We start from the raw sequence: 19,004 nt of genomic DNA, 5'->3' as shown, positions 1-19,004 counted from the left end.
TAAACAGCCGCTGAATGATTAACATGTGGAATGTGCTGATCATGCCATGGGCAATATAGGCTTGCCCTTTTTTTTCGAGAAACCAATGTGCGCAAATCCGTTTATTCATGGTGTGAGTGGGCGTTAGCACGTGCGTTAGTATGGGCAGTGATGTACGCGTCGAATCCGCGCTTTCCAGGGAAGTGAGGGAACATGACTGCACTGCATGGCATACCTTTTTTTTGGAAAAGCCAATCTGCGCAAACCCGTTGATACATTGAGTCAATCGGCGCGAGCGTGTATTAGTATGGGGAGCGATGTATCCGTCGACCGCTCGCTTTCCATGAAAGTGAGTGGACCAGGCTGCGTTGACATTGTAATGGGCTATAGGCTTAGCTTCTTTTCGGAAAGGTCATTCTGCGCAAATTCGTTTATTCATCGTGCGAATCGATGTCGGCACATTCACTAATATGGGGTGTGATGTATCTCTTGAAGAAGTGCTTTCCAGAAAAGTTGACCTGGCTGGCCCGACATTGTAGTGGCCTATGGGCTTACCTTTTTCTTCGGGAGAGCCAATCTGCGGAAACATTTGTATTTATCGTGTGAATCGGCGTCAGCGTGTGCATTAAGAACGGACAGTGATGCATCCGTCGAAGCAGCGCTTTCCTGCGTAGGGTACCTGGCTGCCCCGATATTGGCTGCCCTGATTGGCTTACCCTTTTCTTTCGAGAAAGCCAATCTGTGAATATGGGAATTTCAAGGGAATTATGATTGCTCCTTTAAATCCATTAGTTCTTCATAATCTGTTTCGTTACCAGGGGCGGATTGAGGGCAGCCTCCGCGGGGGTATGGGTGGAGAGGGGCGGAAGCTCATCAAAATATGCACAAGAGGTGGGGAGCTCTGTGTATATATAGTCAGTACTGTGACTGTTAAGTGCCGGCATTCTCAGGGTGGGGGAGGGGGGGAGCGTATAGCGTCCTTCCCCCCCTGGATCCGCCAGTGGCTACAACTTTTGACTGTATACGTGCTCTAACTGACGTCGACATCACAAGATAGCGCTACCAATGCTGTCTCTCCATCTATCACCTTATTTATTTGTTTATATATGTTACCCTGAGGTACAGAGCACATTTCAGAGGGGAAGGGCAATTCACAATAAATAAAAAGAGCACAATGCATGTTTCACCCACGTATGTGAAACAATAGAGGAAGAAGATTAACAATGCTAACAATTTTCTTACAACATAATAAAACAATTGATGAACGTTAATATTGACACGTGTTTATTTTTATTGGGTGACCACGTGTCACCGTCTAAGAAATGTTATGGCTCCAGCGCAGGACGTCCCTGCATGTATCGGAAGTATTTCGAATGTTATCTATGGTTCTATCTACTGTCTGTTGTCACTGAACCTTGCGTAATATGATTGCTTGCATGCGCGAAACGAATTGTGTAGAACTTTAGCACACGGTAAGCACACGCGGGCCTCAGCGATTATTCTGGAACCCTCGATGACTCTTGTATAAAATCCGACGCGCTTTCTGGCGCGCAGGTCAAATTTCGCCGATCGCCGACTGTATTCGCCTCTATCTTTGTGCTTTGAGTGTAGCCTGTTTTTGTGAGCACAGGTGCGCCCAATAAAGGTTTGTTTCGTCATTCGCAGTATTGCTACTGTGTTCTTTACCGTCACTACTACGTGACAATGTCAGGTGGATAACCAATGAAGGTTACTAAAATCACTTAACGGACAAAACACAAAAGCGGTATAATTAGGTAATGAGCGTTGTAAGGACCTTTTCAACTGAATGGAATCAGTGATGCTTGTAAGTGATGCGGGTAGAGGATTCCATTCCTTACAAGCTCTTGGAAAATATAATTGCACACACGTTACTTTATTGCAATGGGGCGCACTGAGACTTTTTGCTGGTGATTACGGCGATGAGCAATAAAGGGTGCTGGTTGAAACCATCGGGAGCGAAGATTAGAGTTATGGTGAAAAATATGGCGAAACAGACAAAAACGGGTGTGCTTCCGGTGGTTAACAGGTGGGATGAGGTTTAAAGATGTTTTCATTTTGGGTGACGCTGACTGAACAATGATAGTTCGCTAGGATAAAACGAACTGCACGATTCTGCATAGTTTCAAACATGAGTGCTTTTAATTGTGACCTGTCCGGAGTCTCATACAAACCGATGAAGCATATTCTATTTGTGGTTGCTCATAGGGGGTGTATAATAGTCATTTTAGCGATAATAGAGCAAGAAAAAAGTTTCTTCGAAGGTAACCCTGTGTTTTGTTTGCTTCGGGTGCTATATATATAATGTGACAGTATTCTAGTACACTATAGCCTCATCTCCCTGCGATCGCCAATTGTCCTGCGCCAACCGATTCCAACTAGCGCCCGCGAATTTCCTAATTTCATCGCTCCACCTAGTCTTTTGTGGTCCTCGATAGCGTTTTCCTTCTCTTGGTACCCATTCTGTAACACTAATGGTTCAACGGTTATCTAACCGGCCCATTACGTGACCTGCCCAGCTCCATCATCTTGATGTCAGTTAGAATGTCTATACCCGTTTTCTCCCTGATTGAAACCGTTCTCTTTCTGTCTCTTAACGTTATGCCTAGCAATCTTCGTTCCGTCGCTCTTTGCGCGGTCCTTAACTTGTTCTCAAGCTTCTTAATTTAGTCAGTCTCCAAGTCTCTGCCCCATATGTCAGCACTGGTAAAATGCCCTGATTGTATACCTTCCTTTTCAATGATAATGGTAAACTGCCAGTCAGGAGCTGGCAATGTCTGCCGTATGCGATCCAACCCATTTTATCCTTCTCATGATCAGGGTTCCCTGTGATTAATTGACCTAGGTAAACGTACTCCTTCACACACTCTAGAGGCCGACTGGCGATCCCGAACTCTTATTGCTTTGCCCAGCTATTTATCATTATCTTTGTCTTCTGCACATTAATCTTCAACCTCTTACACTCTCTCTGGTAAGGTCCTCAATCGATCATTTGTTGTAATTCGTCTGCATTGTTGCTGAATAGAACAATGTCATCGGCAAACCGAAGGATGCTGAGACATTCGCCGTGGATCTTTACTCCTAAGCCTTCCCAGTTTAATAGCTTGAATACTTCTAAGCACGCAGTGAATAGCATTAGTGAGATTGTGTCTCCCTGTCTGACCCCTGCTTTTCTTGTGTAGAATTAAGGTAGCTGTAGAACCGCTGTAGATATTTTCGAAGGTATTTATACGTAAGCGTTCTGTTCTCCTTGATTACGTAATGCCTCTATAACTGCTGGTATCTCTACTGAATCAAATGCATTTTCGTAATTTATGAAAGCCATAATATAGAGAGGCTTATTCTACTCTGCGGATTTCTGGATAACCTGATTGATGACCTGAGTGTGACATGGATGAGATCCCTGTCATCACTACGACATATTTGGCTTCTATTTAAAAATTTTAGCAGTATAACTAACACAACATTGTGCTATTTATTTATTTATTTATTTATTTATTTAAAGAATTACTATAGGCCCCTAGAAGCATTGTATAAGGGGGAGAGTGCACTCAAAGATTATACAATAATTAGAATACATATGTGAATACATACACAAGAAATACAGTGCAAGAAACGCGCTAACATATATTAATGTGGCGTTAAAATTGTACAAACGACAAACCGTAATGCTTTTGAACGCAAGAAGTCGGTGAACAAGAAACTTTCACAAAGTAAAATATAATCAATAGAATTACAGAGCGAGCGGGACATATTTGGCTATAACGAAACAGTATTTAAGGGATAGTAGCACAATAATAACGGGAAACTCAAGAAAAAACAACACGTTAGGTTATGTAGAGTTTGAAAAATGCGTTGTTAGAAGATGCCGGACATTTTCCTGGTCGCTCTCATAAGCGATGGCATTAGGAAGACTGAACTGATGCTTATTATTTATTGTTATTAGTAGGCTTTATTATTTTCAGTAGCGTATAAAGTAGCAAAGCCTCATACCTTTGTACCAGTTTAGCAGCGTAAAATTGCCAGTATATTCTAGGCACTACAGCTCAACTGCTATTGACAACACGTTTACCAATATGGCTGCGCACACAGCGACTAAACGTGTCTTGTGAAATGCCGCACGGACTGGCGAGGTCGTGTTGTGTTTTCAGTAAGCGCAGACCGACATCATGTCTGCAGACTTGCATTCGAAGGAGCAGCAAGATATCATACAGTGGCACTGTACTTTTGCCCAAGACAGGCTTTCCCCAGCGAATCACAGGCGCGAAAAGGGCCGAAAACGATGAGAAGATCGCTAAAGTGAGTTTCGGTTCGAGCGGTTCTCTATTACGGTTGGTTTAAAGTGAACGAAATAATACCAGTGTATGAGCGACCGTTTTCGTTTCTTACGATCTGTTCAAGCTATCGCAATGCCTTAGGGATCGCATACGAAGGTCATATATTTACTGTGATCGGTGAACATTTCTTTCGCGTGTTTGTATTGAGCAAAATCATGTCGCCTCACATCGCGTGCCCGTCGACGTTCGTTGCGAACACCCTGTTCGATAGAAAAGTACAACATCGAATAAACGATTCAGGTACTTATGAGACAGATTTTCGCTGTTGCATTTAAGTGACACATACCGGCTACTACAACACTGACTAATGTGCTGTGGTTTTAGTGTACTGTTGGGTCAATCGTCTTCATTCACTACATACGTGAATAGTTATTAGCCTATATTAAATAACAAAAGTTGGGTGCCCTTAATTTCTGTTTACATACATTATTATGAATAACCTTGTCGCTGTATCTGTAGTGCGTACGTAAGCCGAATCACCCAACGGTCGCTAAAACTAAAAGGTGAGGCGGGAAACTTCACTGTGCTCGTCCACGTTTTTTTTGAACCTTTGAAAGAGCAAAAGCTGGAGGAAAGGGCAAAGCGCGGCCTGCAGGAGTCGAACTCACGACCTCCCGAAGTCGTACGCGGTGCTTTGCCAACCGAGCCACGCAAGTGGATGACGTCTGGTGCACTTAATGACGCGGTGTCATCCGCGCTGATAACACGAAGCCGTGGTCGGCATTGCATTATTAAGTGCCCGGGTTACGTTGTCGTTAATATTGACCGAAAATGGAATGCATGAAGGAAGGGAAAAAAACCTCGGAGGGAGGTGGCGAGGGCGTCCCGAAAAGCTACCATGATTTAAACAATGTCTTGATTAGTTCCTGCAACCCCGGAGGGCCTACTTCCCAAGAGCCAATACGCAGAGGGCCTGGAGTACAAAGGGAATGGCATCAGGGGAGGAGGTTGTCTTGCCAATGCTAGCTGCCTGATGTCATACTCTTTCCTAGATTTCTTTTTCCTTTCCTCCATGTGTATTGAACGTCCACTTCGAAGTGTACGTGGCTTATAGACAGATGACGGTTGCTCAGGTTTTTTTTTTCTTCTTTCCTTTTTCAGTACGCATGCTTTGAAGAGCACTATGCATGGCAACGTGAAAACAACAAGGGACCCGACTTCATTCTTCATGACGGGCCTCCATATGCGAATGGTGACACGCACTTGGGGCACGCCGTCAACAAGGTGACCCCCACTAGAGGCTTGATCTTTGCCTGCTTATTTGCCAAAACATTGGTTAGGGAAAATGAAAAAATGAGATTTCCAGCATTCAAGCGTGCCTGTTGTGCACAGACCACGTCGGGAGCCTGCTTACAGATGTGTGAATAAGCAAAACCATAACCACGAAGTCTTTCACGTCGTTTTACAGCGAAGCTGTGTGGGAGAGTGCAACAGTAGTTTTCATGTGGCGGCATGGTTGCTATTGAGAAGGCGCAGATGCATTGCACTTTGCAGTGCTGGCACGCAGCATACAGGAGCACACATTGGATATAACAGAGAGTGTAGAAGTACTAAGTGTGTGGATAATGAAGCATTTCAAAAGACCTGGGTACAAAGAAGGAATTGCACTGGACGTAGTTAATTGTTTGCAAAGTCTTAGGTACATTTTAAGTGGTTTGTTAAAGCATGCACAAGACCTTGAATATGACAAAGGAGTGTACTGGATATAATGAAATACTCCAATACACTTCTAGTGTAGTGGATGAGTTGCACAGGATGTAGCGTGTGGTGGATGCAATGGAGAGTATAGATGTACTGGGCTCAGATTTAATACAGCATGCGAAAGCACCCTGGCTATACTGAAGTACTTGCACCAGATTTAGTGAGGCGTTTGCAAAGACTTGGGGATACGTCGACCAAGGAACGTGTCCCTACTGCTTGGTTCCTGTGGCAGCATCAGACGTTCGACACCTGCTTTGGCTATGACCTTTAGCATGAGCAGTCGGTTAACATTTTGAGATAGGGTGGACAGAAGTCAGATGTATCTGGATACTACACTCATTAGGTGATGGACAATTAGTTTGCTGAGACATTGCTGCAGTTCCCACACTGTGCAGTCACAAGCTTTTATTTTATTCCCCATATGCTTTGCGGCAAATCCTACTATTCCACTCTCCCCTTCAAGCCCTCCCCCCCCCCAAATAATATGTAATAATTTTCAGGTAGTTAGGCACATTTGAAGCTTGTGAAAACTTCCTTGAACAGTTCTGCTGCTGTCTTTGATGTATGAGCTGCTCAAATTTGCACAGAGTGTCAAGATATTTCTGTATATGCAGATTCTGAAGGACATCACCATCAGGCATCATTCCTTAAAAGGTGACCGAGTGCACTTTGTGCCAGGCTGGGACTGTCATGGCCTCCCCATCGAGACAAAAGCTCTCACTGCAGCTGAAAGCCATGGAACGCCAACTGATGTTCGCTCCAAAGGTAGCTTACTTCAACCACATTCTACGTTTAGCTTTAAAAAAAAAAGCAGCAAATAGAAATGCTAAACTAGGCTATACTGGCAGATCATCCTTTCAAAACTCTCTGTACAGATTTTAAGGCAAAGCTTTCTTTGCCTCCTTGCCCCGCATTGTGGGTTCTGTCTTGCTGAGTTGGCAACTTGGGGGCACTCTGTATGCGCCCATATTTGGCTGAAGTCACTAATCACTTAAGAGATGTATGTGCCATTTTGACACAAGACGTATACCTAAAGGCCCTAAACATATTTTGATATGTATCATCTTTTTCTGTGCATACACCTTATATTAACAATCTTTCCTGTAATTCCCTATTCCCCATAATTACCTGCAACTTTTTTTTCAAATGCTTTACATGACCTGTTTTTGCTAATATTTCAGTATACAACCATTGGAAATCAGCATTTTACTAGTGCGTAGCTCCTTTGCTTCTATGCCACTTTATAAGGCAACTCTAATGAAATTTGGGCCACGTTAGGTGCTTAGTTTCAGGTAGTATAGACGTAGAGCAACCCTCCTGCAAGATTTTTCACTTGAAATATGAATAGATGCTCACAGGAAGCTAGCAAAAATAAAAGCGCTGGCTTCAACAATGGTCCTTGCTCTACCCTTTTTAATCACTTCAAGCCTCCATAATCCTGCAAACCTTTCTCTTGTTTTCAATTTATTCAACGTGTAATTTCTCTGCAGTTGACCTTTGCACTACCAGAAGTTTCGAAATAAACGACCAAAACTGGCCTAAATATGTGCACTGTGCAACCGTATTCTACATTTTGTTTTTCCTTTTTTTCTTTTCCTTTCACCCACCTTAATCTGAACTGCTAAAGCACACAGCTTTGCGTCTGCCACCATTCAGAAGCAGATGAACTCCTTCAAGCATTGGGGTGTCATGGCCAACTGGAAGGAACCGTACAGGACATTCGATGTCACCTACGTCACAAAGCAGATTGAGGCCTTTTATGATCTCTACGAAAAGGCAGGTCTTTTTCTTTCTTTGAGAACCCTCTCAGCCTTTGCTGACGTTGGCTAGTGCTTGCCGAGTAGCTTACACACAGAAAGGAATTGTATTTCTATGTGCAATGGTGGGGATCCAACCTCACTCTCTCTGTACATCCCGATGCTCTAACCACATTCGCCTACATACTTCTGTTGTGCCAATGCCAAGTTAGCTCTTTCAGACAATTAGCACATGAGTCACACCGTATGGCATATGTGCATATGCCATTCTTCATTAGGCTACAGATGCAACTGTGAAACTGGCGAACCTTTCTCATGGTACTTCTCTCTGTGTACATCTCCCCTCACCATTATTTCCTCGACAAACATCAAACAATGACTTGATCCACATGACATCACTGCATCAATGTTTCACAGTGTGCATTCACATGAACTGCAGTTTGAATTTCGACATAGCTTGTGAATGGTGTGAACATTGCGTGCATGACATTAAAGGTACGACATTGTATGAACATAGGCAATGTGTGAGATAACTCGTTGCCTAGGATGACGGTAAGGAGAACTTGATGCATCGTATTTAGTTTTATAGCATTTTATTCACTGCTTTACGAAATCTTTGCTTCGTATCGATTGCAACATGTCTGTTGGAACTGTGTAATTTTTTGCATGCTGTTAAATGTGCTGTTGACAGTTCAGCACAGTCCCTTTAGAACAGTGATGCACAAACTCAGGGAACTATGTAGATCCCACACACTATAGGAATCAATGTTAAGTGAAGTGTTTTGCTGGTAACTGGTAATGTACCATCCCTTTGGGTTCCGCTAAGTATTACCATATGTTGCAACATGCCTGGGTAAGGTGAGCAATTGGGTGTGTGACGACAACATGACGGGTCACAAGATGGTGCCAATGGTGTGACAGCGTTTGCATGACAGTTGACTTATTGCACTCCAGCAAAAAAAAAAAAAAAAAAAATTACAATCTGTTTTGTTATAACCTGGGGTGATTTTGAATGTAGTACACCGGGTAAACTGGGTCGATCAAAACGTGGTGCAATGTCACATAAGGTCTCAAAGGACTAGCTGCGACTAGGGAAGTATAGGGGAATGGGGTGCGCTGTTAGTTTTACAAGAAAATTGTTGCTTTGTAAATTTACAGATGCACCCACCGTCTCAAAGCGCTAGGTTGCATGAGTGAAGCAAAGTGGTAAAGTTGTTATGCAACCATGCCATTCATGCATTTGTGGCATAATGGCTAAAGAATTCTGGTAAGGGTCCTTGGTTCAAATCCCACCATCGGACATGCAAGTTGAAAATGTCAACAGTCGTTTATAAAATGTCGGGTCGGGTTTTGAAATTCCCTCTGGAAATGACAGCTGCCACCTTTCTCTCCCCCTTTTCTTTCAGGGCTATGTTTTTCGAGACTTCAAGCCCGTCTACTGGTCGCCATCTAACCGGTATGCTTCTTCTTATGTTACACTGCTATATAAAACGTTGTTTTCTAGCACACGAAAGCTTCCTTGAAGTTTAATTTAGTTTTTAATTAGAAAAGCTTGAACGCTACATGGTGCAAAAATCTGCTATGGGCAGCTGAGAAATTTCATATGCGATGCAGTGAAACCAATGAGCACAAATGCACTCATAGTAAGTGAAACAGGTAACCGTTCATGTAGTGAGAATATTTCAGGAGGTGAAACAGCGCTTGTTCCGGTGCCCCTATAGAACCAAGGCAGAGGGCACGGTCCCGATGTGCCCTCTGTTTTTTGAGTTGGCTCGTCGAAAATGGGAGGACACAAGCAGCAGATCACTCACCACAGAAGCTCAAAGGTTCAACGCCATTTGGGTCCATCTGCTGCTAGCCACTTCTACGCGTGAATGTATGCGGTTGTTTCTGGTACTGGCGCTACTTCGACAAATTTTTAAGCAGTGGCACAAAAACAACTGCTTGCAGACTCGTGGCAAACGTGGGAGGCAGGAAGATGCGTCGTCACATCTTGCTCACCATCGCAGGCGGTGTGCGTGCTCGTATCTTGACACACTGAAGTCTCCGTTTTAGCTTGCTTCATTTACTTCACGTCACATTCGGTTGGCTTTCTTCTCTTTGCAAACTGAAAACAAGTAGGCTGTGAAGATCCTGAAATATTAATGGCGCACGGTGTCTGGCGACAAAACGGGCTGTTTCGGCTTGTCCAGAAGGACTTCACCCCCTGGTTCGCTGTAGTACCACCTTTTCTGTATGTTGCTCTCCGAGAAATGCTTCTAGCAAACATAGTCGCGAGGCGATAGATCTCGATCTTTCCTTGGGATTGCACGAGCCCACGCTTGCAACTCTATCAGGTCACTAGGAATCTCGAAGGTGATTACCTTTTCCTTGCAGCCACTGCTGCAGTTCAGCATGACACATTTCCACCCCATCTTCAAATGGCATGGATGAAAAGTGCTCGCACGGAGTCTGAGAAACTGGTGCCGGTAGTGCAATGCAGGCACTTGAGAACAAGAGTGACAAAACAGCCTGCAAACCATTGCTAAGAAACCCGCAACACTTTGCTTGTTGGAGCACATCGTGTCCTAACCAATCCGATCTTTGTCTCCCAAGGTCGTTTACGCATGCATGCATGCACACCGCAGAGTAAGCGAGTGTATTCGTGGGGCCTGCACATGTCGTCTGTTGTGGGATGCTGCTGGTAGTTCGTTTCTGGGGTAGCGTGGGATCTAATTTGAGTAGTACCAAGCAATTGCTGCTGCTACAATCACCGTCACTTCTGTTGCTTGCAATTTATACAATATGAGACGATATCACAATTTTTGTACATTTCACCCATAGAAGAACTTGTAAATGATGGGAACATGCTCGCCGTGTCATCTATGATGCTGTGACCAAAACTGCATTTCCTCCTCACCAAACCGTGACGCTATCATGCGGTCTGCACACTCTGTTGTGTCCAGACGGATTCTCCTCCTAAAATACAGTCTACACTTGTTACAGCGGACCCGCATACAACAGACTTTCAGATATATTGGACCTTATTTCACCCTTAGTTTGTTCTACCTATTTTATTAATATCTTATTGTTATGTATATTAATATCTCAATATCTTGCGCACACGGGAGGGAGGAAAGCAGGGCGAAAGCGTGCTGTCTTGCGCGCAAGAGACACAGAAAGGAAGCGAGGGAAAGATGGGGGGGTTCTACTCCAGTGGCTGCTGTTAATGGCGCACCCGTGTGGGTGCAGCATCTTGAAAGCCATCTGTGAAGTGGACAAGGTGCGCACCTGAGCGGGCGCTGTATCTTGAAGGCGATCTGTGGTGTGAACAGAGTGCACGTCAGCTCGGGCCTCTTCTTCAAAGCGATCTGTGCTGTGCTTTTGACGTTTAGTTCATGTTGAAGCGAGAGAGAGAATGAAGATCAATTCACTTGTTGCTGCTGCCGTGCTTATGTTGCTTAATTTGCTGTCGCAATCAATGCTTTGCCTTTCGGGCGAAACTGGGACCTTTTGTTTGTTTTTTACTTTGGGTGTTCGTCACTCACTCTCTGCAATAAAGTTGTTAGACATCGTGACGAAGGTTTCGGAAGTGAGGCGTTTCAGATATTACAGACTTTGGACAACACGGACGTTTTTTGTCAGATTATCAGGGTCCATTGTAACAAGAGTTAACTGTACTTTTTTCTCTGCGACTTTGTTCCTAACCACATCAGTGATTTTTTTGCCTAGCAAAACTGCATTGCCGTCTTGTCATGCTGTTGTTCCTAATTCAATTGAATGTACTTTCATTCATCGTTCACTTGTGTATCAGTGAAGTACTACAATAAGAAACTGTAGTGCCCCATTTTGAGCCCTGCATATTTTTTTAATGCAATGGCATTAAAAAGGTTTTTACTGCATTGCTGCTGTGTTGCTAGGTTATTCACGTTTCAGTTTCAAGTATTTCTATTCAGTGTGCAGTTATGTATCCACAAAGTGCTACAATAAGAATCTGTGGTGCCTCACTTTGAGCCCTGAAAATTTTCTTAAATGCAGTAACATTAAAAAAACTTGACTGCATTGCCGCTGTGTTGCTTTGTTATTCCCATTTCAAGTTCAAGTATTGCAATTCAACCTTCACTTACGTAGCAGCGAAGTACCACAATAAGAAGCTGTAGTGTCTCACTTTGAGCCCTATAGTTTTTTTTTATGCAATAGCTTTTGTGTGCCCACACCCTCTTTCTTGACTCTGGCTGGGTATCTCATCTTGAAGCTGTATGGACACAAAACAAGGGGAAAAAATTTTTCTCATTAGTTGGGTTTAAATCAAGACCTCCATGACTGTGATGTAGGCAATCTGCCAGCACTCCACCAATGCAGTGCATCATATGCAAAAAAAAAGAAAGAAAAAAGAAAAAAGAAGAGGGAAGTGCTGTGACCTAGTTCTTCCAGTTCACAAAATAGTTTTAAGGGACTACATGAAAGGCAGCTAACTCCATCAATCAGTTACTTTAACATGACCCACTGTAACAATTTTGTGAACTGGAAGGAATCGGCTATGGAATCAGTTGACGTAAGACTGGGGTAATTAGAGGTCGCTTGGAGAATCCTTCATCCTGCAGTGGACATAAATAGGCTGCTGCTGATAATGATTAGAGATAGCATCACAAAATATGAAAGCCATTCTTTCGTGATGTAAATTAATTGTGAAGATTAGTACCCACTGCAAAGACTGAAGGTGTAATTGTTGATGTATATTCACAAGTGATATACAACATTTGCATATTGGAAAGATACGTATCATATGTTAGCAAGCACTGACTGCTACTGCTTTCATGGGCAGTGAATCATCTACGGTGCGCAAGAATCACCCCAGATGTTACAGACCTTGTCACAGTAAACAAAAAAGATGTGGAAGCATGAATACAGACATAATGCATGAAAATACTGGGATGCTATTGCATTCTCATAGATAGTCCTCATAGGTGAATTCCTGCTGTATTTTTTCATGCTTTCCTCGCAGAACTGCGCTTGCTGAAGCTGAGTTGGAGTACAATGTCAATCACGTTAGGTAAGGAATGTTCCATGTCGCAACCTTTCTCTCATGCTCTCCTGTGTTAAGCTGATAGTCTACAATGTTCTTGACCATTCCGAACTTGAGTATGCAAGCTTTTTTTTTTTAATTTGACCCTTACCAACTAAATCTAATTGAAACATTCAGATCAGTCCAGAACAGTGTTACTAGATTCATCATTACTGATTATTCTTAAGACTCTAGTATCACAACCCTAAAGTCGAAACTTTATCTTCCCTTACAGCTCTGGCCATTCCTCACAGAATATCTGAAGTAAAACTTTATCATGAGCTTTCGCATTTGCTACCATTTAACAGGAAACTCATTGTACCCATCCGTTGTGTGTCTTGCCCCACCCACATGCCCATACCATAACAAATCTTCCTAAGGTGGGCTGAATACAGGCGTTTTCAATGAGAGATGTGCACGCAACGCATTCAATGTCCCTTGATCTTCGCTGAGAGATACCTTGCTAATAGAGGGGTTGCTATTGGGGTCACCATAGGGGTCAGGCATATGCATGCTGACAGGTCAAGTTCGAACTATTTGGCAAAGGCCAATTTTAGGATCGAAATAACGATGGTTTGGCGCTGTAGATATGCATGGGCCCTGGCCGGGACCTTCAACATAGATAAAATCAATGGGAATCGAATTAACAGAAGTCTACCATACTTTTGTGTTTACTCTCATGTTATTGTATTTACTGCGACTGTACACGCCTGTCATGTGATGTCCCTCACAGGACCCTTGAGACATGTTAAATAAATAGACCAATAAATATTATGGACTTCCCCCTTGCAACCATGTTGAATCTGCTTTTCCGGGTGCTTTATTTATTTAATTTATTTTTTTTACATTTTTCAGCAAATCTGTGTATGTTGCCTTCCCGCTAGTCAAAGTGCCGGACGCTGTGCGAAGTGTTTTGCGTAAGTGGACATTGCATTCATCGTTGACAGTGCTCTTCCAGAAGCATGCATTTTCATCTAGTTAGTGAGGGGGTCAAGAAGGAAATGGAGCAACCCATCAGTCATTTAGGCCGGGATAACATAAAACTACTATTTCAATCTGTTTTTTTCAAAATCCACCATTAGCCCTCCGTGATAGGCCAAAATTTCAAAGCCGTTTTGACCACTTTGACTGGAATAGTTTTGTATGATATCCTGGTTTTAGTCACTAAATCAGTGATGTCTATCTCAATGTGGCTGGCATGCTTTCCGCTGATTCTCATTGTGCTCTGAACTACATTAGGGCAGCATATATAGCAAGGAAATCTAAGCACTGGTTCTCATCCCTGCCATGCTCAAAGTCATTTTTGAGCAGACTAAGTTTCATTTTAGAGTAGATTCGAGCAGACAAATCCTGATTTTGGCGGGGTCTATAGCATATACATACATTATTATTGGAGCAGTTGGGAGCATGCGAATACTAATTTAGAACATTATTATGATTAAGTGGGGCAACACTCACAAAGCCTTGCATTTCGCGGCATTAACCCCTTAACCATTTCGAACGAACACAGCTTGTCTTTGCTGAACTATCCCAAAACTGTTTTGGATGAGCGTAGCTGGTACACTCGAGATAATATCTCCTTCTGAACGTTTTGAACGAGATGCACTTGTTTGCAGGCTACTTGGTGTGTCGCTTCACAGATGGCAGCACTGGGCAGGTAGTTTCTTTCTCTACCGCCATTTCAAATTTCTTTGGGGGCAACTCGTGTTTAAAAATATGGCATCTGGTGGAGGCGACATGTCTTACTGGTCCGTTGCCATGGAAAATAAGCCTTTTGCTATCCTCCAGCTCTTTGGACGATAACGATTCAGACACGGAAGTTAACTTCGTTTCTGGAAGCAAGAGCAATAGCGATGACTTCGTAATGAGTAGCTCATGAGATGATGAAAACTGCTCAGAAGACACTATTGCGAGTGCGTGTCATTGGCAATGCATTGACATGAATGACAGTCGCACAAAGCCTGCTTGGTTTCCGTTCTTGGCCGTCCCTGGTGGGCTGCTGTCATAATGATAAAACTTTTTGAACTGCGCCCTTGCTTTGTTTTTTATTGTTGATTACCAGCAGGTAACTGGCCTCCTTTGTCATGAGCAATAATAAACTTTGTTATGCTAATTTGACTTGATTATGCTTGATTTTATTTTAAACATCGAAAACTTGCTTCTTCTAAGGAAAATATTCAGTAGTATAAAAAAAAGTAAGCACTTTGGGCATAGAAATTGTCAAACTAATAGAACAGTTAAAGGTTTAAGAAAGTGCTGCAGAGGAGCCTAAAGCTATTTTTCATACTAGTATTTTTGCATTACATGGTGATAAAGTGACCTGCTAAAGTGCTGGTAAAGTGACTTCCAGCGGAAGTCGTGAAGAAACTAGGGGTAGTGAACACCACAGAGGCTTATTCACTTAGCCACTCGTTAGAAGCACCTAGACATCTGGAATTCACATTGGGTGATAGGGTGCAAGCCCCCTGAAGAAGCTAAAACGAGCGACATTGCTCCTCCCTTGGCTTCTTTTCCAAGTAACCTTGCCACACGTGCGTCTTCTCGCTGCTTGCCCTCTCAGCTTGCACTTTTCTGGTCATGGCCATCAGGCTGAGCAGCAGTGTGATTGATGCGATATCAGTTTTTGCTATCACCACGATCACTGTGATCATGGGGCTGCACACTGTGATCAAAAAGCAACTGTCATGGTGCTGGTTTGACTAAAAAAATAAATAAAATGAATAGTAACAATAAAAACAAGAAAAATGTTTGAGAACCACTGCTCTTAAACATTTGTGCTTTGGACGCTAAGGCACACTAATAATCAATCACATTAGCTAGACTTGTTGCCTGCTTCTAGTGCAACTTTATTCATTGCCCTTGAGAAAGGAAAGTTGCTGAGGAGGTTTTGAAGTCGCCTTTACGAGGCAGCAATGCTGATGTCCAAGTGGAAAAGTGAAAGATGTATAGCCACTTGGATCAGGCAGTGCGCTGTGTTCAACTTATCAATCAACTTGTCTATGTCTGCTCTCCGCACTCCACTTCCCCTACCTTTTTGTTCCTTTTCACTTTGATTGTTAACTATGCCACGGAAATTGTGATGTGATGCACACATTCTTGATTTCAATCGACTCGCATTTCAGCAAAGGGCGTTGAGCTTTTGGCACTGATATGGACAACCACACCGTGGACCCTGCCAGCAAACCAGGCCATCTGCTTCTCATCGAAACATCAGTGAGTGGGCTTGCCTTTCCGTTACTATGAATGCCTTAAGCATACCTGCCAAATCTCCAGAATTTTCCATAAAGTTTATAGATTTGGGCTCATTCGAAGATATTATGAATGCTGTTTCAGGTTTTGTGAAAAATAATTTCCATTCCTGGAAAACTTTCTCTTGGCAGTCTTTGGACCTTCTGTTAGAAGTCTTCTGACAATGAAAAGATGCCAGACGGGGTGCTTGATTTCAAGCACGTTTATACAGTCGAACCCGGCTATATCGAACTCGCCAAAAAACGCCTATCAGTTCGATATAGAGCATAATTCGATATAAGCCTGCTAAATAATTGGATGTCATAAAAGCACATACCATTTATAAAATCACTTTATTGATGAAACTAGCTTAGTTTCGCACGAAATAGTCCTGCATTTTCTTCTGCTTGGGCAATTTCGCTGCGTGCGAGGCACGCACTTTTCCACTTTGTTTAAGGAGTCGAAGCAGCTGAGGCCGCAACATTCCGCATTCGCGCAGAAGCACCGGACTAGTGCGAGCGCACCAATCACTTCGGAGGATGTGGGCCAAAGACGGTCGTTGCTTTCCTCGTTGCGCCCATTTTCACTTGTGCTCGGCGCGATGTCAGCAATGTAGTCTTCGTTTCCGGGCTCTCCCGTGGTCGCGACACCATCATTTGCGCTCACAAACTCGTCCACCGTTGTTTCGTCAACAGCTTCCGGAAGTTCTGACAGCTCGCTCCAAACTTCGGCAACAACGGCAACGGCTTCGTCGCATTAATCAGAATTTACAGTCATCACCGAGCACGCGGAAGTCGGTACGGCTGAAGCTATTTTAGATGAACCACTCGTACACGGCCGTGCGTACACGTCGGGCGCCACGGGCGTAACTACGGGCACTGGGTCGCGAGTTAGGCCGCTTTAGCCCTAATTTCCCCCTTCAAGATCGTGCCGAGAGTGCACCTCGGAATCTTGTACGTTGCCGGGACATCCGACTTGTCACCGCGTTCGACCCGATTTATGATTTCGAGCTTCACGACGAAAGGCGAATTCTGCCGCTTCATCACGGCAACACTGCGGGAGAAGGCGCACACAATGAACCAGATAAGCAGCGAGACAACTCGCACTTTCGCCATAGACTATGCTTTCGCTGCTTTCGCCATCTTGCACGACGAGGGCACAAGAGCCTCTGATTGGCTGTCTGAGTAAGCGCTGCGGGCGGGCTTGCCAGGATCATTTTTTGTAGGGGGGTGTCGGCGGCTCCAAGATAGCGCGGTCACGTAGGGAGAGCGGTTGGATGGAGCCGCGCCGCCGGGTTTTCCCGTCACTGCGAGGGAAAGCCAACTTCCGGGGCACTTTCCGCCGCTTCACGTTCGATATATCGGGAGTCGCTACTAGTTTTGTTCGATGTAAGCGTAATTTTTGCTATATATACTCATTGTAACTATACCGTGTCCAGAAATTGTTCGATATATGGAATAATTCGATGTAAACGGGTTCGATATAGTCGGGTTCGACTGTATAGACAACTTCCTAAAGCAGGTAAAATTGACAACAGCAGAGTTGCTGAAAAAGTCACTGCGATCTAAACACGATGTTTGCTTGTCGGTCTCCACTGTTAGAAGTTTGCTGCTGCTGGTGTGATGTGTCTGAAGGCAGATCATTGTTAAACCCTTTCAGTGTAGGGTTTTTTTGCAGATGACACACCCTCAGCATCGTTTTTTTCTCTTGAATATAAAACGAATACAACCGATGATTTTTGGTTCTAAAGAAATGAAAAGAAATGTAAAAAGTTCATTGACAATTACGATACTCCCTAATGCAAAATTTGAGTGCAGCTCTATACGTGTTTTCATTTCGTGATGGCATGGACAATCCATCTCATACAGCACGTTGCAAATGGAGAGAAGTGTGACGCGACTGCCTCACTAATCTGAAGATCGCGAGAGCTAGCGTGTGGGTGACGCATGGGTGCCATTCACAACAGCCGCCGCTAACAGACCTCCCAGACGATGCGCACTACTCTGGTGCCATCTTGTAGCCATCGTCACCACGTTACACCTTTCTTCTCACTCTTTCACCATACCCTCCTCCTCTGCTTTTCTCCTCGCATCTTTAATCCCCTGCTGCGTTCCACGTTTGCTCTTTCATCTTTCGCTGTTCTCGTTTGCTCAGTTATGATTACACTTACCGCAGGAACGCCTAAGCCTAAGAGCGGCGCTCTAAACGAACGTGGCAGGACAGAAACGCAGAAACACACCAGTACACCAGTGGTGCTGAAAGGGTTAACAAAGTGCTTACATATCCCACAAGAAGTGTGTGCTCAGGGAAAGCTTTAAAAGGGAATGCATGCTATTCCTTCCCCTCCCTGCCTTTCCCTCTTTGCCGGTGTTGTGCCCATCAGATTTTTACAAATTTTAATGTTTACATGTTGGCAGGTGTGCTTAAGGGGCTACAAAAGCGCATTCTTATTGCCTAGTACAATGACAGTAAAAGTACACTCTATCAAGAGAAACAAAGCTGCTAGTGTCATGAGTGTTGCAGTAGTATCATGAGCCTGAGCTATGTCTTGTTGCTCTTGTTGCAAGTTGAGAGAACAAAGGCACAGCCCATGGTACAGCCTTTGTCGAAATAAACAAAGCCATTAGTATCATGAGTTTTGACAGTCCTGGCGGCGTCTTGTCTAAATTCTGAAGCTAGAAGATCTGAAAGATTTGGATGAGAGTTCAACTCTGTCCAGAGTATTGAAGGAGTGCAGTAACAAGAGGTTTACCACACATCTTGCATCAGCTGTCATGATGCTTGTACTGGCTTTGTTTCTTTTGACGATAGCTGCACTTATGAAAAGGGAGGCAAAACTCGTCAATCTGTACTTGATCCAGCACAGGCATTCCTGCAATGTGTTTATTTTCTCAGATAGAAACAGACGAGCGCGTCTGACTGGCACAGTTGTATCGCAAA

General features: G+C 43.8%; 1 protein-coding gene across 1 annotated transcript in view; it reads left to right on the top strand.

Annotated features, from left to right (window-relative positions):
• The first annotated feature begins 4,064 nt into the window (after window positions 1-4,064).
• Window positions 4,065-19,004, top strand: part of IleRS-m (Isoleucyl-tRNA synthetase, mitochondrial) — a 33,486-nt gene continuing 18,546 nt past the window's right edge. The window contains exons 1-8 of the mRNA XM_050192090.3: window positions 4,065-4,296; window positions 5,436-5,558; window positions 6,650-6,800; window positions 7,663-7,811; window positions 9,199-9,248; window positions 12,777-12,824; window positions 13,692-13,753; window positions 15,959-16,049. Of these exons, the coding sequence (XP_050048047.1) occupies window positions 4,111-4,296; window positions 5,436-5,558; window positions 6,650-6,800; window positions 7,663-7,811; window positions 9,199-9,248; window positions 12,777-12,824; window positions 13,692-13,753; window positions 15,959-16,049 (860 nt within the window). The 5' untranslated portion in view covers window positions 4,065-4,110. The remainder of the gene's footprint in view (window positions 4,297-5,435; window positions 5,559-6,649; window positions 6,801-7,662; window positions 7,812-9,198; window positions 9,249-12,776; window positions 12,825-13,691; window positions 13,754-15,958; window positions 16,050-19,004) is intronic.

The sequence above is a fragment of the Dermacentor andersoni genome, chromosome 10 (genome assembly GCF_023375885.2).
Source record: "Dermacentor andersoni chromosome 10, qqDerAnde1_hic_scaffold, whole genome shotgun sequence".
NCBI lineage: Eukaryota > Metazoa > Arthropoda > Arachnida > Ixodida > Ixodidae > Dermacentor > Dermacentor andersoni.
The sequence above is the reverse complement of the archived record's forward strand: the minus strand, read 5'-3'. Positions and strand labels throughout refer to the sequence as shown.